The sequence below is a fragment of the Ambystoma mexicanum genome, chromosome 2p, assembly GCF_040938575.1.
Source record: "Ambystoma mexicanum isolate Mex_15411 chromosome 2p, UKY_AmexF1_1, whole genome shotgun sequence".
NCBI classification, from domain to species: domain Eukaryota; kingdom Metazoa; phylum Chordata; class Amphibia; order Caudata; family Ambystomatidae; genus Ambystoma; species Ambystoma mexicanum.
The window spans coordinates 1,283,925,500-1,283,947,088 of NC_090923.1; the positions used below are offsets into that span (position 1 = coordinate 1,283,925,500).

General features: G+C 45.5%; 1 protein-coding gene across 1 annotated transcript in view; it reads right to left on the reverse strand.

Annotated features, from left to right (window-relative positions):
* Positions 1-2,249: 2,249 nt before the first annotated feature.
* RSL1D1 (ribosomal L1 domain containing 1) overlaps positions 2,250-21,589 on the reverse strand; it is a 426,377-nt gene continuing 407,037 nt past the window's right edge. The window contains exon 10 of the mRNA XM_069645597.1: positions 2,250-2,701. Coding sequence (XP_069501698.1) covers positions 2,492-2,701 — 210 coding nt within the window. The 3' untranslated portion in view covers positions 2,250-2,491. The remainder of the gene's footprint in view (positions 2,702-21,589) is intronic.

Sequence of the window (21,589 nt, forward strand, 5' to 3'; positions counted from 1 at the left end):
TTTCACATTGACACAGAGGTAACCTGGCACTTTCGACCAGCAATCAACATGTTTCCACATTGGCCTTGCCACTATCCAGCTAACGCCCCCATAACCCCTTTTTTCTTAGGCATCATACCAAAATTCTGGGGGAAAAACGCTAAATGTATGTTTACTGCTCATTCGGCAATAAGCAAAAATAACGTATCCTCATAATAACGTATAAAGGGAGCCGAGGTTTCAGGGGTGTCCCCCCGCTCTCCTTACACTGAGAAGGGGCTCAGGGGTTACGGGGGGGTCTCCTGCAGGCACAAGGCCTGGATTGTGCCATTAAAACCGATGTGCAATCTAGGATCATTGTGCGCCTGCATTTTCACACGCAGTGATCACATAGATCCTTTTTCTTACAGAGCTGGGTGTAGCACAGCCAACATTATTAGCAGAATGCCACTGTATATAAGACCACATAACTTACCTGAGAATGCCCGAGATGGTTGCCAGCTACAGGCTGGTCTTCAAAATGTGGCTTGGTGCTGAAATATAAATATTTACACCTGGAAGGCCTGCTGCTTGAGGAAGAGAACTCAAGCTGTACACCAGAATATTAATCATTCCAAGGAATCAAAAAGCAAAGCTCTGCCTCTCCAGTGACCAAGAAGATCTAAACTGTGGCTTTCCTTCAATCTGATTCGACAGGGACAGCAGAATCACATCATCCACCCAATGGCCCCATCTCTCTGAAGCTCCTAGTCATGCCTTCATTGTCTGTTCCAGAAGCAATAGCCCCTTCGCTGAAGATGAACTGGCATGCCTCGAACTGCTGAATCAGATTTTCCTCCTCTGGGGCCACATAGCAAACACACTGGTTCCACCTTCCCTTTTGCTTTCTCTATATAAAGATTATATTTTTCCAACAATATATTGTGTGGCTAATCTTTTATTGCACGTATAAAGTGTCAGCTGTACCTTCTGACCGCCTTGATAACCTCGAGGGTCAGGCCTAGTCTTCACTGCCACCCAACCTGCTAGAGAGCCTGGTTCAGTCAAATGAAACCCTTTGAACCAAGTGAGGTGGATGTATATGGTCTCTGAAAACAGTGATTATGGAAAAGTCTCCCAACACTTCTAAAGTAAACACGCAATGCCCGCACTCAAACGCAACCCCCCACATGCTTCAAAATATCACTCAAGCCATTTACATCCAAAGCAAACGCTCATTAATACCCACTAAACTACCACCAAACAACATATCCCAAGTATAATGCACCTTTGCGAGACAGCCACACTCAAATAACCAATGTGCACACCCATTCTTATATAAAAAATCTGCTTGGGTTTTGGAGAATAGTCCAAAACCCAACAAGCCTCTAAAAATAGATACACAGAGACTTTGAATATTTTTCCAAGATTTCCAGTCCGGTCTGTGTCGCTCCTCCTTTCATCGGTCAGCATAAATAGGGCATGCAAAAGGCAAACGTAGAAGTTTACAAATACTTAGCAACATAACACGATGATGGGCGAAAAGCTTCCATCCGCCATTCACATGCTGAAGCACTAATGCACCTGAACATACACTGATGTGAGAAGTTTAAGACTCAATTATTCCTCCATGGGCTTCACTGCAGAGTAAGACGACTACAGAGCACACCAACTGCCCACTCATACAGGAGGGATGGGAACGGTCACCAAAAAAAACACAATGCTCTCAATGAAGGCAAGGACACATCTAGTAGGTGGTACTCTGATAATCATGATAAGTGTCAGAGCTAAGAGGACATGCAATGGTAGAGGTTTCATCTCGTGTCATGACTAATTCCAACAAAAAAGCCAATGTGACTTCTCCAATGAAGCATTGGTCTTGCCATGTTGAGTGTTTAATGAAACGTAGATATTCATGTCACTAATCAGTGCAGACAAGCAAGGCATGGCTGATATAAAGCAGACAATCTGAAATAAGAGGTAATTCACGAGTGTTTCAAGCAGTATAGATTTGTACGGATGAAAACATTTGAAAAACGTTGATGTTTGACAGTTTCTATTTTGTTACCAACTTACCGTGGAGAGAGATAAAAATGCTGAAACGTTGCAATCGCCTTCTCTGCACGGGTTCAAGGAGAGGTGCCGCAAGTAGGTCTACAGGACCATGCTGTGCATCCCTGCGGTCTATCTGGCACGGAGAACAAACACATGCATGCAGCTAATAAACATACAGGCTCGTACTTGATTGAGGCATGTTCGTCCATATCCACATTAGAACAAGAATCAACTGATGGGATTTCTACATAGACATACTTTTAATTGTACAAGACAATTCTGATAGATAAAACAATATAAAAAATGTTTCAACTGGCAGTTTTACTGTCCAATATTTAGGCAGTCCGTGGATCTTTAATTTACGTTGTTGGCATGGAAGAGCTGTGAGATTTCAGAGCCCTGTAGATTGTTCGTATGACATTCCAGCTGACAAACAAGTTTGCGCTGTGCCGTTTTTCCAAGTCTGCAAAATGTCACTCTAATCGGAAGAGACATTTTCCTTTGATGCCAGCTTTTTAGCTTTTTTCTTCTGCTTACTTGGGGTTGACTGTTCCAACACGGTTTCACCGCCTTTCCGCTTTTGCGTTGGTGTTCTTTGGACAGCAGGATTCTTCTTCTTACTGACTGAAGTTTTGTCATTGGGTTCAGCTTCTGCTTTTTTGGCTGTGTTCAGTTTCGGTTTGCCTCCCTGAATTTAGAAAGAGACATTTTAAACATCACTGCTCAAAATGACACGATCAACTGGACAACAGAAAACTAAGTGGCAATGCAAAGTATACAGATCTCATTTTGTCCAACGCCAGGACAGAGGTGATCAGCCAGTCCTGGCATTTAGGCTTCCGTCACTTAGCATTCTTTTACTTGCAATTCTGCCTTCATCATGGACAAGTAATGTCACATGTGGTATAACAAATACAAAAAGATAGGAGCTAAAACATCACGACTTGCCGAGTTTTTCTGCACGTTTGTTTTAGAAATGAATCTAAGAGTGGGTGGTAGTGGGGCAAAGCTCCTAACACTTCTTCCTTAGCAGTTACTTCACATGCCAGGGAAATCCAACTACATTGATTGGCTTAACGTTTGTGGTAGTAACGTAATGAAAACAGGGCATTTCGGTTGCCACTTATTTGACTGCGATTCAATTCTAATTAGAGATGCTTTTGATTTGGAACGCTCATTTGGATCACTTCCTATCGTGTCCAACCAATTTCACACAAAAATTTCTTCACATGACACGCAACAAACCCAAGTGCATAAGCAGCAGTCTGGGGTGTACGCGGTTCAGTATGGCATCATTCAGCTCTTTCTAACATTAGGGGCAAAAGGCATAGCACAACATATGGGACACTAATATGTTGGATCGCTCTCCAGGGCTTGTCTTCGGATTTTCGACTCACTGCATGACAGGAAATTGAGGCCTCTTAACGTGCACAAGTACTGACATCAGAATTGACATCACAGAAAAGGACATACAAGTGTCAGTTTGATACTCGAGGCCATCGCGATATTGGCAATAAAGCATGTTCCAATGTGTAAACCATGAGACAAAGAACTCCATACAATAATGGACTGTTGACTATTATATAGGGATCAAGCTATAATATACGAGTGAGGCTTTTTTCAATGGCATAATTTCGGAATCATTCATTTCTAGGACTCCCAGACATAGTAACATTAAATGATTCGGCCAAGATCACACACTGAACGGTGAAACCGAGATTGCATCCCAGTCTGTAATTAGGCAGCTTTATTGAGATGCCTTGAAATGACAAGGCATTACTTACCGTAAAAGCATTTCTGATGGTTTTATCTGCTTAGATTCACATGCTGTGCATAGGTCCGACATCCAGTGGTCGCTGCAGAGTATTGTATTTTGTTTTTCGTAGTTGAAAAGGGGACGTCGACAAGGCGTGTCTGTAACACTATCCCTATTAGTGACGTGCGTTGTACCCACAATCCCTCACGCGTCGAGGTCCCTCTGTTTGTATTTTTTCTGCCCTGAGGGAGCCTTCTACACGTGAGTACAGAAAAGAGATGTAGAAAGATGTCTATGTTCCTTCCATCCGAGCAGGGAGGAAGGGTGGGCGCATGTGAATCTAAGCAGATACAACCATCAGAAATGCTTTTACGGTAAGTAATGCATTGTCTTCTGATGTTTGTTAATCTGCTTAGAATCACATGCTGTGCATAGACTAGCGAGCAGTACCTGGAGTTGGCGGTGGGTTATGAGAAGGAACAGTAGAGAAAAGATGTTTTAATACTGCCTGTCCCACCTGGGAGTCAGATCTAGAGTGTGCATCTAGACAGTAGTGTTTTGTAAAGGTATGCACAGAACTCCAGGTAGCCGCTTTGCAGATGGACTCAAGGGGAACATTTGCAATGAATGCTATGGATGCCCCAGTGCCTCGAGTAGAATTTGCTCTTGGCTTGAAGGGTAGTTCTCTCTTAGCAAGAGTGTAACAGAGTGATGCATTGAACAATCCATCTAGATATAGTGGACTTTGAGACTGCATCTCCTTCTCTTCCTGCTGCCACCGAGACAAAGAACTGATTAGTCTTTCTCAGTGGCCTGGTTCTTTCCATGTAGAACATGACAGCTCTACGTACATCCAGTGTATGCAGACTTTTTTCTCCCAAGTTGAAGGGTTTTGAAAGAACGTAGGTAGTTCTATTGACTGGTTTACATGGAATTTCGAGATGAATTTCGGTGCAAACCTTGGGTGTGTGCGTAGAACCACCTTATCTTTGTGAACTGTTACAAAGGGGTCTAGAACAGAAAGAGCCTGTAGTTCACTTACTCTCCTAATGGAGGTGATAGCTATTAGGAAAGCAGTCTTAAGAGTGAGGTCCTTAAGAGTTGCCTTGTGCATGGGTTCAAATGGCGAGCCCATGAGTCTGGTAAGTACCACATTTAAGTCCCATCCAGGAGCTGGGTTAGCTATCGGAGGGTGTATTCTCTTTACCCCCTCCATGAAGGCCTTGATAACTGGGTTCTTCCACCACGACACTAAGTTGGGAAGTGGTGTATGCAGAAAGTGCCGCCAGGTGGACTTTAATGGAATTGAACACTAGACCTGAATCCAATAAATGGGTCAAGTACAGAACAATATGTGTGGGAGAGCAGTCAACCGGGTTGATGCTCTTTCCTCTACACCAGATGACAAATCTTCTCCACTTGCTAGAATAGCAGTGGCGAGTATTAGGTTTTCTGGCTTCCCTGAGGATGTCCATACATCTCTGCGGGAGTAGTAGATGTCCAAATTCTATGATCTCAGGAGCCAGGCTGCTAAATTTATGGTCTGAGGGCATGGATGCAGTGTCCTGCCCTTGTCCTGTGACAGCATGTTGTGTGGGCAGGGAGGTTTCACTGGGGGAGATAGACATCTCCATCAAGTGAGCGAACCATGGCTGCCGGGGCCACTGGTATCATGGTAACTTGTTCCTGATGCATCTTGTGCACAACTTTGTTGAGAAGGGGAGTCGGGGGGGGGGGGGGGGGGGGAGCGTAAACAAATTTCCCTGACCATTGAATCGACAGACCGTTCCCCTTGGACTGGTTCTGGGGGTACCTGGAGGCGTAACTTTGGCATTGTGAGTTCTCCAGAGTTGTGAACAGGTCTATTTCGGGGAATCCCCATTGCGTGAAGACGTCCAAGACAATGTCTTTGTGCAATCGCCATTCGTACTCTTCGGGCCGGGGAAAGTCTCTGCTGAGTTCGTCTGCTAGCAGATTGAGTTCCCCCGGTACGTGTTGTGACAGTAGGAACATGTGTCTGAGAGCCCACTTCCATATATTCTGGGACAGCTTGGACAGTCCTGGAGAGTAGGTGCCCCCCTGCTTGTTGATGTAGTACATGGCTATGGTGCTGTCTGTAAGGACCATCACTGTCTTCCCTTGTAGGTGTTCTTTAGTGCTTTGAACACCGCCAGTAGCTCCAGTAGGTTTATGTGCTTGGATGCTACGCTCGGAGTCCACACTCCGTGAGCAGTCTGATGGGATAGGTGAGCCCCCCATCCTGTGAGGGATGCGTCCGTGGTTAGAGTGGCCTCCACCGCGGGTGTGGCAAAAGGTTTCCCTATGATCAGGTTTTCCTTTGTCCACCACTGTAGCGAGAGAACCAAGGCCTGCGAGACCACCACTAGATCGTCCCATTGTCCGCTGGCCTGACACCACTGGCTGTTGAGCCACTCTTGCATTGGGCGCAGGCGCGCGTGGGGTACCAAATAAATACACAACGCCATAATTCCTAGCAAGCGCATTGCTTTGCGCACCGTCACCTCTCGACCTGCCACATATTGGGGGATCTGAAACAGCATGTTTTAGACCCTCTCGTTGGAGGGGAAGACGAGGCCGTCCTTTGTTCGAATTAGAGCCCCTAGGAATTGTTTGACTTGGGTGGGGTCTAAGCTGGACTTCTTCTCGTTGATGGAGAAGCCCAGCTGGAACAAAAGGTCTACAGTCTTTTGGGTGTTTGAGAAGCATGTCTCGTAAGAGTCCCCTGTTATGGGCCAGTCGTCGAGGTAAGGGTATACTGGGATGGATAACCTGGGCAGGTGGGCCGCTGCCACTGCCAGTACCTTTGTGAATACCCTTGGAGCAGATGCTATGCCGAAGGGTAGCACTCTGAACTGGTAGTGTTTGCCCTCTATCATGAACGTGAGGTATTTTCTGTGTGCTGGCAACATTAAAATATGAAAGTATGCATCTTTCATGTCCAGTGTCGCCATGTAATCTCCCTGTGATAGCAGTGGGATCACCTCCTGTAAGGTCACCATACAAAACATTTGGGGTTTGACAAACTTGTTTGCTGGGCGCAGATCTAATACAGGGCGCATGGTTAGATCCTTTTTGGGTACAAGGAAGTACACTGAATAAATACCTTCCGTTACCTGAGATAGAGGCACGACCTCTATGGCTCCTTTTTCCAGCAGTTGGTCCACTTCTTGGAGAAGGATGGCGAGGTGTTCTGGTGTCATGCGGCGTCCCCTCGGGGGTCTGTATGTTGGGGAACTTTTGAACTCTATACAGTAGCCGCGGGCTACGGTGGAAAGCACCCAGCGGTCTGATGTTATTCCCTCCCATGCTGGAAGAAAGGATGTTAACCGGCCCCCGACCGGCGTTGCATGGGAGGGGACGCGAATCTTCGCGTCACTTGGTGGTGTTGGTGGCTTGGGAGCCTCTAGGGGTGGAACCCCGGCGTCTCCCTTTGCCACGGCGTTGACCCCTCTGATTGTACTGCCCACTATTTCCTTGGTAGTTGCTGGCAGAATACTGTTGGTTTTGTTGCTGGCGTTGGCCACGAAAAAAGCACCGATTACCAAATCCCCGCCTTTTAGGGGGTTTTGAAATTTGGTCTAAGGTCTTTATTGTGTCAAATTCTTTATTCGCGTTCTCCAGCGCGTCATCAACTGCTTTCCCAAAGAGGTTGGACTCCTCTATGGGTTTATTAATAAGGGACGCTTGTGTTTCTGCCTTAAACCTGGAATTGCGAAGCCAAACGTGACACTTCAGCAAAATTCCTTGTATCAAAGTGCGGCCAGCCGTTTCTGCTGCATCGAGGGTATTCTTGACGATGCTTTGGTTGACCAGAGAGCCCTCGTTAACTGTAGCCAGCAAACGAGTTCTTAGGGGTTCGGGAGCTTCTTCAATGTCCTGTTTAAGCTTTTCCCATTGAGCATCAGCGTAGCTTGCCAATAGTGTGTTATTATTGGCAATTCTGGTAGAGAATGCTGCAGAGGTGGTGGTTCTCTTGGCTAGGGCATAAAGCTTCTTCCCCTCTTTATCTGGGGGTGCCTCGCTGGTAGATAGTGGGACTCCGGCCTTTTTCCTGGTGTTGGGCACGACCAGGGAGTCCGGGATTGAGTGACCCTCAATATATAATGGGTCTGATTGAGAGGGAGAGAACAGTTTCTCAATCCTCGGATTGACCCCTCTCACCAGTGCAGGAGTGGACAGAGAAGGGGTAATACGTCTCTTAATTGAGGCGAGGATGGGGATAGTTTGGCTAGTGGGGGGGGGGGGGATTTCTTTGATAATCCTCTCCACAAAATCGGTGTCTGGGGTGACCTCCCCAGTTTCAAGTTCAAAATGTGCTGCTGCCTTCTTCAGCAGTGCATTGAAGGTGGGTTGATTATCAACAGGCAAAGGGTTCCTGACTGGTGTAGTTTCAGTAGACCTGATGACTATACTGCTACTGCCTGTGTCTGTAGACCTAGCTGGTGACTGCCAGGGGTTTGGGTCGCCCTCGCCTGTGTCCTCCTGGAATCCCTCCTCGCCTAAGTTAGTGTCCTCAGAAAACCATCCTCTTCTTGTTGGTCTTCAACATAGGTGAACTCATCTTCCTCCTGGAAGAGGGTGTCTTCCTCAGTGAGGTCGTAAGAGTATATGTCCTCCTGTATGGGGTTATAAAACTTCTGGTATTTAGCCCTTGGACTCTCCAGGGGTGCCTCCCTTGGTCTCTTGGGTGCCCTGTCTTCTGGGATGGACATGAACCCGTCTAGTTTATCCATACAGGTCTGGAACCTTTCAAAGGTCCACTGAGGTTGGCCAGGACGGTCTGGGAATGAAAAAGGAGTTTCTTCCTCCTGTAGTTGTCTGGTTCTGTCCCATAACGTCGAAGAAAGTGAGCCTTCGCCTTCTGAGAAGCCTTCTCGCTGGCTAGGGCCTTCCGTCGGCGGCGGGAACTGGCCTGATCTGTTTTCCGGCACTTTCGGCGTATCTTTGGCCTTGTGCGCGGTTTTCGGCGTCCCACTCGCCGTACTTCTCTGGCCGTCCTTAGATGATATGCGCGCGAGGCTTTCGGCGAACATTCTCTCTTCCGAGGGATCGGTCGCCGTCGCGCTATGCAACGTCGAGTCCTTGCTGGCAACGTGAACGCTCTTACGATGCGCGTCGCCGGAGGTTTTGGTGTTAGCGCCCTTATCTTTAGAATGCCCAGTCGCCTGTCGCGGAGGCGGTGGGGGGGACCGACGACCCTTACGGTCGGCGGAAGACGCCGGTGGGCCCGGTGCCCCCATTGGCGCTATTGGCTGCCTTCGTCTTCGACGAATGCGTGCCGGGGGGTATGTGCTTTGGTGTTTTTTCGTGTGCGTCCTTGTCGCCGGGGTGTTCATCCCCATAAGCTGGGCGTGAGCCGGGCTCGTCGGGGCCGGGCGACGAGGACCGTGACCGCTCCTTTGAGAGGTCTACAACCTCCGTTACGGGGGCCGTGTTGTCACTGTCCTCGTCACATTCAGCGGCAGCGGGTGAGGAGTCAGGCCTAGACATGGCATAGGCCGCCCACCTTTTGACCCTGCGGTCTCTTAGAGTTTTGGGCTTTAGTAATTTACAGGCCGCACAGCCGTCGTCCTGGTGATCGAGGGGTAAGCAACGGTTGCACCCTTTGTGCTTATTCTTCCAGGTATATTTACCCTTGCAAAGCGGGCAAAACCTAAATGGCGTCCTCTCTATAGCTGAGGGCAAGAAGTGTGACTACGACCTCGAAAGAGAGGGAGGGGAAAGAGAAAGGCATTCTTAAAGAGAAAGAAAGACCACACAACCCCACTCTCCCTACTGTGTAAGGCCGGCGAGGCCAGGCCACGTGTTCGGCAGCACCGAAGGATCCCCTCCGCTCGTCCTTCCGTCGAAGATCTTGGTCGGCGGAGAAACAGCTCTGCGTCGAGGGAGGGATCTACGCTATTGATATTAATAACAAACGACCAAAGGTCGAAGAAACTATTTGGCAATGTCTCTCGAGGAGCTGCGCATAAAGGCGACCAGTAGCTGGGCGGAAAAAAACAATCTGAGGGACTTCGACGCGTGAGGGATTGTGGGTACAATGCACGTCACTATAGGGATAGTGTTACAGACACAACTTGTCGACGTCCCCTTTTCGACTACGAAAAACAAAATGCAATACTCCGCAGTGACCACTGGATGTCGGACCTATGCACAGCATGTGATTCTAAGCAGATTAACAAACATCAGAAACACACATTACACAATAAACTAACGTGAGGTACACAACTCATTATAGAAATATATTGAGCAAAATATCTTTACTGTCCCCATCCTGGATGGAAGATTACAGTTGTAGGAAGAAAAGAAACGTTAGAATAAAGCTTGTTTTCGTTTTCAAGCTTTACTGTCAAGAGTAGCTCAACTGCTGTTAGTCAATCTATCAGGCAGCGTTATGCACCCCTCCCATTTCTAATCGCCAAGCATTCGCACTTATGAAAGGGCAGTCACTCCCAATGGCCAAGTCTCGGCTGTATATATGACCATCTACCACTAAGCTCTCATGTTGCAATGCTCTGCTAAAACAATGCCAAAATGCTTGAAATACACAGTGAAATGGCTCCTTGAAAGGCTGTGAATCTTTGATCCTGCAGCAGACCACCAAAAACAACATATTTGTGTTCTGAAAGGCTAGCTGGACTGGCCTAGGGTCAGTGGCATACCAGGATCACAGCATGCGTCTACCCAAGCCCATTTTGGTGTACAAATATCCAAAACATCCTACTAGACAAAATCGCCTTACCCCAAAACAAAATCTTAGCAAAGAAACACCAAAAGCATCGTCAATGGAATACCTACAATAAACCCTAGTACCTCACGACCATATCACCCCCCATTCGAATTCTCCCAAGTCACCAACTAAGAAGTCGCCAAAATCATCAAAGGTCTAAAAACCATGCAGATGTCAAGGAGACATCTGTCCAGCCGCTGTCATTAAAGACTGCACAAACGAATTAGCCCCCTTCATCACCTCACTGATCAACACGTCATTTCCCACTGGTGCAGTATCCACCAACCTTAAATACTTGGGTCCTCCCACTCCTCAACAAGCCAACACTCGACCTGTACATACCTACTTTCACCGCATCACAACAGTTCCCTTTCTCCCCAAAATCTCAGACAAAGCAGCGCAACTACAGATCCCAAACCACCTAGAAACTTACAAGCTTCTAGGACTGCGCCAATCGGGCTTCCGCCCTGGCCATCGAACAGAATCTGCTCCCCTCGACCTCTAAATACAGATGGACGAATAAAGGACAATGGCAATTCAGCCCTCCTCCTGCTGCTGCTCGATCCTTCGGCGGACTTCGACCTAGTCAATCACAAAATCCTTTGCCATCCCCTTGCTTCAGCTGCCCAACCCCATGGTGGTCATGCACTCCCTGTGCTTGAACGATGAGAAAACTGAGTTACTGCTCATCAGATCCCAAAAGCTCCTAAACAAACTTGACAGTGCTTAGACATCTTTCACTATTGACGGCAACCCCATCCCAGTCTCCAAATAAGTTAAAACTTTGCGAGAATATCTGGACTCTGCCCTCACACTAACAAGACAGGTTAATGCCATAGCCGCATCCTGGGCTTACACAATTTAATCTTTGTAGGAACCACTACTGGTCTGGGATGGCGATTGTTCTGGTGTCATGAAGGACCACACTTCCATTATATCAGATCTCTTTCATCAGCTGGGGTCTCCCTCTGGAACAGCCTCCCGGCCTACCTGAAACTTGAGAACCATCTCCGGTTCCGGAAGCACCTCAAATCCTTACTCTTTGCTTCTGCTTTCTCTCCTCCTCTCCCCTGCTGAACTCCTGGCTGAAACAGAAACTGCACTGGTTACCTGGCCCTTCTCCGATCTCGGGCCCAGGTCCCCACCAGTCGCACTCCTGCACTGCCTTCCGGGCAACAACCCACACTTGGGGACGGTTTTCTGTATCCCTTCAGTCCCCTCCCAGCACTTGATACCTGATGCCTGCACTTACCCTTGCACTTGCCACCAGATGGCCGCACTCTTTGTTATTGCTTATTAATTCTACTGATCCCATGTACTGCACTGTCCCCTTCCATCTTCCCCTGCACTTGCACGATCTGACACCTGGCTTAGTGAGATCGCTGTCTCGGTCTTCCCTCTGTTCCCCCTCCCTTGCCTGGTCGTGCCTTGAAACACTTGTGTATAGGTGCGTTATAAATGCCATATCATAAAGAAGGCTTATTCAAATGACCGGTAAATAAATAAATAATTGTTTTATCAAGAAACCTTGAGTATAAGTGTTTGAATACTTGTCACTGTGAATCTTTGTGTAACCACTACAGCTCACATTGACCCCTTTAGAAATAAACCTGGCTGCTCTACCACACTACCAACCTGTGTAATTCAGACTTGGGTCCTATTGCCAGGAGGCTAAGGTTGTTGTAGTGCACCCTAAGGGTACTACCCCAAATCTTTCCCCAACAGTGTTTGAGTTATATACTTCTTAGGTGAACTACTGTTCCTAAGAAGTAAAGTGGAATTCTCATCCACTTTACATTTATTTTAGTGAGCCAGCACACCCCACCTTATGTGGAGTTATCCCCTCCCTCACTTACCTGGTAACATTTACGTCAAACTAGCAAGTTAACTTGAATGGCTGTTGGGGAGGAGTCCAAAACTTTGCAGCCATTTGTCCTTCACCTTGCCTGAAGGAACCAGTTCCCACTAGGGGCTGGTTGTCCCGATTGGACAGCCAGACTGCCTGTTTAGCAATATTTGATGCAGTACCCTTTGGGTGCACTACAACAACCTTGACCTCTTGGCAATAGGAACCCAACCTTTGGTATACGTCTGTACTACACAGGTTGGTAGTGTGGGTGAGCAGCCAGGCTTATCTCAAGTGGGGTCAATGTGAGCAGTAGGGTAGTTATACAGCGATTCACAGTGACAAGTATCCAAATAAACACTTACACACAAGGTTTCTTGATTAAATAATTATTAATTTATTTAACAGTCAGTTTGAATAAGCCGTCTTCAGAAGGGGTGATATAATAGTAACACAAATATACTCCAAAATACACACTCTTAGTTTCTCTAAATCAGCAAATACTCATTGGGGATGACACACAGACCCTTCTTAACGCCCTCAGGTGATTTAAATAGCTAGGACACTGGACAATCACTGGTAAATTTAGAGCAATACTGAAATTGGTGTCAAAGAAAAGTGTTATTAGAATAAGACAAGCGACAACACAAGGATTCTAAAGCTGGTAAGTACTTTTTGAACCCTCAAATGCAAAAGTTAACCCCGCTCCTGGAAGGATAGGTGCAACACAATGTTGAGGGGAGAGGAGAGTCATTCAGGGAGTCAGGCCAGCCAATGTCAATTGGGCCAAAGTCTAGGTGAGCAGAAGCACTTCGTGCAGGTAAGTAAAAGTCTTGCACAATGTTTTAAAAGTCCCTGTAGAAAAGAAGAATCAATGTAGGGCCACAAGCTGTTAGTCTTCCGAGAGTAGAAGATGCAAGCAACTCTAGAGAGCAACAAGACAAGTCTCAACTGAGAACGAGTAAGGCTACCCAACAAGAGACGGTACAGTACCTTTGGTTAGAAGAAATGGTTCCAAATGGCTTCTGTTCACGTGCAGCTCTGCAGATCGTGTTGTTCCTGTGCCTCAGTCGTGGGGACAAGAGGGAGGACTTCTGGGGACTCCTGCACGGCAATCGGACAGTCAACGACAGCTACTGGCAATCTTCAACGGCACGTCTGTGTTTCAGCTCCTGGCAAGGACTTCTCCCTTTGAGTTGGTAGGACCAATCAACTCCAAAGTAAGCCACCTGGACACTCATCTCGGAGCTGGTTGAATTTCCTCAGAGTTGCTGCAGGAAACCGTAGAACCTGGGAGAGGGACACCAGTTTGTGTGCGTTACTTACAGCCACTGAAATTGAAGTTTGCCAGTTGCGGCGTCCTCCCCCTTGTCCGCACGACTGAGGCCCAGGAACAGCGAGATCTGCAGGAACTGCCACAAACAGAAGTCATCAGCTGCCTCTTTTTCTTCATTGGACATAGAGAGGACCCAGGCTACCCCTCACTTTTGACACTTACAGGTGTTAGTCACCACACATTTAACAGATATTATTTAATCTGCACATGTGTTACAATAGATTAGCACAATTGCATTTCACAAAGTCTTTATTTTTAGAGCAATAATGTCCATACATTGGTGAACTCAAAATATTTGCAGTGTCTAAGAATAATTGTAATCTTATGTTCTGATAACCTTTGCCTTTTACTCCTCTTGAAAAGCATTCTGAATGCCAACAGTAAGATATTGATGTCCCCAGCACCCTTGTCACTAAAGTCTTGTGTGGGTGTAGGTTGTGTTTGTGGGCCATTTCAATAGGGTCTTGTCTGATTCAGAAACTTAAGAGTGTACAGTACTGAAGTATATTTGTGTGTTATTATAGAATTGCCTCCTTCTAGTGCACGTTTTAGAACTAACTGATAAATTGTTTATCCAAGAAACCTTGAGTGTAAGAGTTTATTTGAACACCTGTGATTGTGGACCTCTGTGTAACATCGTTACTGCTCACATTTCCCACTCTTGAGATAAGCCTGGCTGCTCAATATGCTACCAAAACTGTAGTACAGACTTATACCAAAGGTTGGTTGGCTTACACCTGTAGTCATAGTTGTGTGTAGTGTTCCCCAAGGGTACTGCATACAAACTTTGCCTAACAGTTAAAATTATGATTACATATAATGTGCGATAGTACTTATTTACCTCTAGATTTTCCTGGGCCTACTTGTATTTAAATACATCCTTTATTTTTACAATACAAAGTGTTTCTTTGGACCATTTGTATTACAATTTCATTTGTACTGATTTTACAGCCCCCTCTCCCTCCAAAGATGAGCCTGGCTGCTCTGTCTACGCTACCATGAACTCTGGTGGTACAGGCTTATACTAAGAGTGGAGTCTTGTACTGTCTCAGTTGATTGGTTTTACTAAGCCCTTAGTTGGACTTCAGAAACACTGTCCTAACACACATCCATGCAGTTTTAACATTGACCAGGTGTTAGGAGGGTAGCCAGTGATTATATTGCAGACTATTCACTGTACAAATTTTTCACTGCAGAATATTATTCTCAAAGAAATTCACCTACTATAAATGTACAGATAGTAAGTTTGGGAAAAGGAATAAGGGAGTTTGGGGGGTGGGAGGTTGTGTTCAGAGGCTAATGGGGGACTTGGAGGAGGTTCCTCCTGCATTCAGCTGCTGTACTAAATTAAAATCCTGCTAAAATGAAACCTTTATCAATGACAAAATCAGTGGTAAAACACATTGTTAGGAAGGTTTTCTCTTTTTAGCAACTTCAATTCCATTTCTAGGGACCCTCAAGGATTTTCCTTTTTTTCCCCTTTTTTTAAACTCTTTCCTGACCTTTTCCAGTGAAGTGAAGCCTTCAGATTTACTCCACTGCACTTTTGCTCATTGTTATGGCTAAACTGATGTGATGAATCCAGCGGATCCCCCCACTAAACCCGTACCTAAAGTCCCCTCACAGGTGGCCAGGGAAAGGCAGACGCTTCCTGATCCTGACCTTGGGGGTTGCTGCAGGAGGATCACCCGGGAGGAGACAAGGCTCAGGGTGGTGAAGAGATCCCGTGGGATGAGACACAGTACTTGTCTTTCAAAGGGAGAACATTTTACAAGTATAAGTCATGTAATGGCTTATTATCGTTATGATTTGTCTAAACCACAAATTGAATGTCCTAATGAGAGTATCCTAACTCCCAGAGGTATAGAGAAAGGAAATCTGTTAATAATGGCTTAAAAGAACTGCCTTCTCCTTTTCAAGTAAATGCGTGTAATTATTCCGTAAACAAACTTGGGAAGAAGTGAATCTGAATTTAAAAGTAGCAAGCCGACAAGAAAATCGAATTCTGCTGTTAGGGACTTCAGGTCCCAAAATTCCTTAAGTACTGGGACGAGGAAGAGGGCCCAAGAGCAATGTTGTAGAAATTGTCATCTTGTTAGTGCTAATGACCCACACCAGAGGAAAGTAGAGAGGCTTAAAAAGTCCCCATGGGTGCAGGCCATTAGATGGATATCGAGTTGGAGCCGCAGCAGTAGCAGCTGTAGAAGGAAAACACGTTGTTGGCAGTACACACAGAAATGGCGAAAAGAGAGGGCACCGGGACCATTGTAAAGCAGATTTCAACTGTCGTTCCGGAGATGGTCCTTTTCCCCCCTAAATCTGAATTGCAGAGGTTGCACAGCGGGAAGCGTGAAGGAAGACTGCGGTCCCCCTTGTGAACCGAGTCATAGAGACTGTGCAGCAGGAAGCATGCATGAGACCGTAGCTGGGGTCTGGTGTGCACCCAGGGGTCTCAGGAGCAAGTCAACCTCCATGCTCAGCTTGCGGGAAACAAAGGCAACTTCACCAAGGAAGTGTCTGTTCGGAAGGAGACCGAGTTGGTGAAGCCTTACAGCATGCAAAGAGATTCAAGACAGAAGCCGGTGAGTGTTACCGGGTATTCTAATCCCTTGCACAAACAAACTGTGGCAACAATAGCTAAGGAGAATCACTTATGTGTGAGTGAAAGCGCTGTTAACCTGACCGTTGATTCTCAGACAATGACTTTAACAAATGTAGCACTCGCATATGAGTGAAACTACCTGAATAGCACTAACTGAATATTAGATGGAAAAAAAGATTACATACTAATCGCGTGTGCCTAAAAGTGATTCTGAAGTGAAGGCTAACTGAAGAGTCATTTCTAAAGCAGTAGAAAATGTAACATTAAAGCAAAGTTAAGTGACTAAACCTTAATTGTGAGTTCCAGAAAACAAGCCTTTCCCCCAGCCCACAGTGGTACAAGCATTGCCCACAGCCCAGAGGGGTACAAGCATCTCCCGCAGCCCAGAATGGTACAAGTACCACAGCCAGGAGGGGTAATAAGGATTGTCTAAAGCCTGAAAGTAGTACAAGCTTTATTCAGCGTCAAGAGGCTAACAAGGCTTACCACTAAGCTTATGAGTCCAACAGGAAGGGAAGGGGTGAATGCAATGTCTTTAAGGGGCTTGTTAATGGTGATTGTTCCTTAAGATTGAAGCTGGTATAAAATCTCACATTGCCAAAGCCAAAAGGAGGAGAGGCAGAATTACATCTTTAAAAGGCATGTGGGTTACTGATATTGCAGAAAGACAAAAGTGGCAAAGGAGCTGCCCTTCTAGAAGGTGAATTTTCAGAAGAGTGCCTTGCTTATATGAAGGTGTTGGGAAGCACTAATGTGAATCTCGTCTTTTCTGAAAAGTTGACAGTCACAGAATTACACTGCTGAAGCTGTGATAAACGTTTGTTGTCAGTAGATTCAGAACATCAAAAGCACTGTTGATTGTGGAAACGATCGGGCAGGTGATTAGACCCGCAAGCTGAATCCTTGTAGGAGTGGACATGGTCAGAGTAAACCAGGTGGAAGTAGAAGTGCTGTGAAGTTATCCTGACAAATATACAAAACATGCTGTATGATGTTGCCAGAGGAGTTGAGAAAACCTGACATTAAGGAGTTGTATTTCTTTGACATTTATGAGTTGTGACAAAACAATCCTGACCAAGAGTATCATTGATGCTATTTGATGAAGAAGAACATATTATCCAAGGAAGAAGAACCTTTCATTTGTTTAACATAGGATTAACGGAACTTTTCTTTTGACAAGTTGAAGGTGCAAAGAACCGTGTTGGAACTTTGTTGTAAACCCAAATTTCCTGGTTTCTTTTTGTTGAACATTGGAACTGAATCCAACTTAAAACCTGGGGAAAGGAAGTTCACCCAGGTTTGAGAGACTGATAAAGTATTACTCACTGGGTTGTCTAACATACTCCTCTAGCGGGGTTGATCAGGCTTTAAACACCTATCAGACGCCGGCACCCAGTCTGAGATCTTAACGTTGTTCTTAGCATCCTTGTGCGCACACCATTTGAGCCCAAGGCCACAGTGGACATCAAATTAGTCACGCTCAAAACAGCGCTACTAGTGGGTCTTACTTCAGCTCGCCGAGTTAGCGAGATACAGGCTCTGCTGGCTTCCAAGCCCTACACTGCTTCATCGGGACATGGTCGTGCTCCACACGTATCCCAGGTTCCTTCCAAAAGTGGTCTCCTCTTTACACATTAACGAAGAGATTGTGCTCCCCACTTTCAAATGGATTGTGTCCTCCCAAGTATTCCTCATCTTTAGATGTGCTGTCTCCCAGCTCTACTGCTTCGGAATTTTTTTTCACTAGAGGGCTCTGTGTTCGAGACCGCCGAGTCATAGTCACTCGAGGGCCGCCGTTGAGCATCGTCATCCGCTGTATAAAGGGCTCGAGCAGCGACCGTTACCTCAGTTTCATTTTTCCGAGCAACTGCTTCGTGTCACAAACGGCGCATCAGGTTTTTTCTCGACAATGTCCTCGTCATCTACTCCCACCACACCCAATACAGGTTTCAAAAAATGTCGTAGGAAAATGTCAATAACCAACCCCCATCGGAATTGCCTCTGGTGTCTCTGCCCAGACCATCGGGTTGACGAGTGCGGTTCCTGCCAGGCCATGTCCAATAAGGCTCTTAGGGAACATAGAGGTAAGCTGACGGTGGGGGAGAAAACTTACAAGTCTTCTAAAAGACAAACATTTTCAGATGAAACTAGTCGAAAATCTCGACATGGGTTGAGGAGATCGAAGAGTCGCTCGAGGAAATCCTCATCTTCGACTAATAAGTCAAAAAAGCAACGTCACAGGTCTTCTTCCTCCTCAGAGGAGATTGACTTATCCATCCAAGCACGATTCCCCTGAAAAATGGGAGGCCTTTATGGCTTTGATGCTTAAAATATTTGAGAAAGCGGCACAGACCCCCACGAAGATGCCGCATGGAGATCATGCCTCTACCCACTCTAAAAGTGACAGAGGGAAACAAAGTCTAAACACGCGAGAGCCGAAAGAGTCCAGAGTGTCATCAAGGGAAAGTTCCCCGACGCTTCGTACTAAGACAAAACCTATGGTGCATAAATCGGTGGTAGCGGAATCGACATCGAAGTCGATACTCGACACCAGGCCTCCATATAAGGTGCGTACCTGGCCTTTTTATGCATGAAAATCTTGTAAATACGACAGCTTTATTATTTTCCTGTGTACATTTACACACAGGTTTAGAGCACCGGGCAGTGCAAAGGTTAGGTTACTTGACAGAAACCAGGAGGCTTCTTTCGATTTTTATCTACATGGATGTAATTGCAAGCCACCTCCGAAACAGAATGCATTTCTCTGAAGCCTTTCAAAAAAGAAACTGCACACTTTGATAAAAGGAATGGTTTCTTTCCATTCAGCTTCTGGGGTTGATGCTCATGCAGTAGACCGAAGCACTGTGCATATTTATTTTCCTAGAATGTTAGGATTGTATAATTAATAAGATGGAAAACTAAGTTGCAATTGAGAATTAATATTTTCTAACAAATTGGGCTTTTTTTCCCAGTGAAAGCAAACCAGTATTGCACAATTGTATTTTTCAGAGTTCTGGTTGTGTGTGCATAATCATGCGGAGGCACATCATTTTTACACTGGTAATTTGATTTGCACTCCAATTATAAAAACAGTGTGTAAAATGATGACTATATGCACAGTCTAGTTTACATCCATTCAACCTTTCAGTCAGTGGGGTACATTACTATAAACGGTCAGTGGCAGCAGAGTCTTTGCTCAAGGGTCGGTGATTGTCATTACACCAATTACAGGTGTTCTAGCCTCTCAAAACTTCAAGACTACAATTAAAATATACAAAACCTGAATTTCCAGAAAGTGCAAGCACTGTTCAAAAATAAACAAATGAAAGTTACATTGGTAATTGAAATAGAAACTCAGCAAAACCTGTACCTGTGATAATCCAGATAGGTATTTAACTTTATGTAGCGCTTCATGAATGGTTGGTCCAACATCTAGGTACTGTGATTATTATACCTCGGTCGATACTCAGTTAACCGACCTCTGAAGGATGTTAGCCAATAAGATAGCTCAGCCGGTTGACCATTCGTTGCAAACTGTAGGTTGCAGGTTCGAATCCCAGCAAGGCCAACGTAGCGTTTCATCCTTTCTAGGTCGATAAAGGAGTACCGACTTTGGTTTGGTGATAATTGTGATAAATATGTTTTATGTACAGCGCTTTGCCAAAAGCGCTATATAAATAACCATTATATTAGATATAGAATTTAGCATGGAGTCGTCCTTGCCTCTTTGCACTGTTGTATCATAACATTGGCATACCATTTGGTAGTAATATCTCCAGAAAATGAGGACTTTCATTAAACCTCACAAGACAACTCTGCTATCGAACCACAAAACACACAATACAATTCATGTTTGCTTTACTATGTAATTGGCTAGGTTTTTGTGATTTCTACATTTAAATATATACAGGAGAGATCAAATGGTCAGACATCAGAGAAATAATGAAAGGTGTATTCTGTGACAATGCAGAAAGCTGCCGCATAGTAATGGATTTCCATACAGGTTTTGCGCACGTCTACTGGATGTCATACATTTTACTCTCTTGCAAAGGAGAAAAGTCATTTTTACTCTTAAAATCACATTTACTCTCAAAGTTTAAAAATAGTGAGTAAAATACTTCCACCTCAAAATCTTATCTGGAGCACTGCTCGACACAAGTCTACTACTGCGTTGAAACCGTCGACGAAAATTGCGAAGACAGCTTTGACTCTATCTAATCCTTCGTCGACAGTATCGAAGCATCCTCTCGAAAACGTCAAAGCCAGAGTCTTCTTTATCGACACCTTTATCGAGGCATTCTTTAATCCCGATACCCAAGTCGACGCCATTGCCCATGCCTAAGTTGATACCACTCTTTACCTGAAAAAGCTTTCCATTCTCAACCCAGACAGGAATTTTTCAGATCCATGTCATCCATTTTTGAAGAATACTCCTGTGAAGAGGATGTCACTTCAGCTGGAGTGAGGTTTGGAGCCAGAGAGGTCCCTGAAGAGCTAATGAACATAATTCCAAGATAACAGATGTTTATGACTGTCTCCAAAATGCCAGTGGACTAGACATTTCTCCTGAAGTGGAATGTGAGAGACCAGACCGTACAGATGATGCTGATCCTAGTTATAGAAATCTCATGGGAAGGGTCATTGATTTTATGGGTTGGAAGGCAGCTTCCTCAAATTTCGACCAGCATGACATGACGGACATCCTGAGTGAAGGTTCCTCTAAAAGACCATGTTCTTCCATTCCATAAAGCACTTCAGAAGAGGGTGATGGTAAATTGGAATACTTCTGACTCTATTTTAGCAGTAAATAAGACATTTGTACCAAAATACAGGTCATCTTTATCAGATCCAGAATATCTATCTAAACATCCCTCCCCTGAAAGTCTAGTGGTTCAAGCTGCAACCTCCACTAGGCAATACAGCTTACCCCTCAATATCACCAGACGGGGATGATAAAAAGGTTGATGCTTGGGCCCGGAAAGTTTTTTCTTCAGGCAGCATGTCCCTTAAATCGACTAATTTAACTTGTACTTTAGCGAGATTTACATATATCCTGTGGGACTGCATGACATCAGCGGCTGAACGCATCCCGGAAGGTGAGGAATGGGATGGTTTCCTGGCTATAGTAAAAGATGGTAAAGAGGCTATGGAGGAATGCCTTCAGTCAGGACTGGACACGGCTGATAGCGTAAGCAGGTCATGGCATCTAGCACAGTCCTACGCAGGTTTGCATGGCTAAGGAAATCTGGCTTTGCACCTGATGTGCAGTCTAGATTACTTAAAAT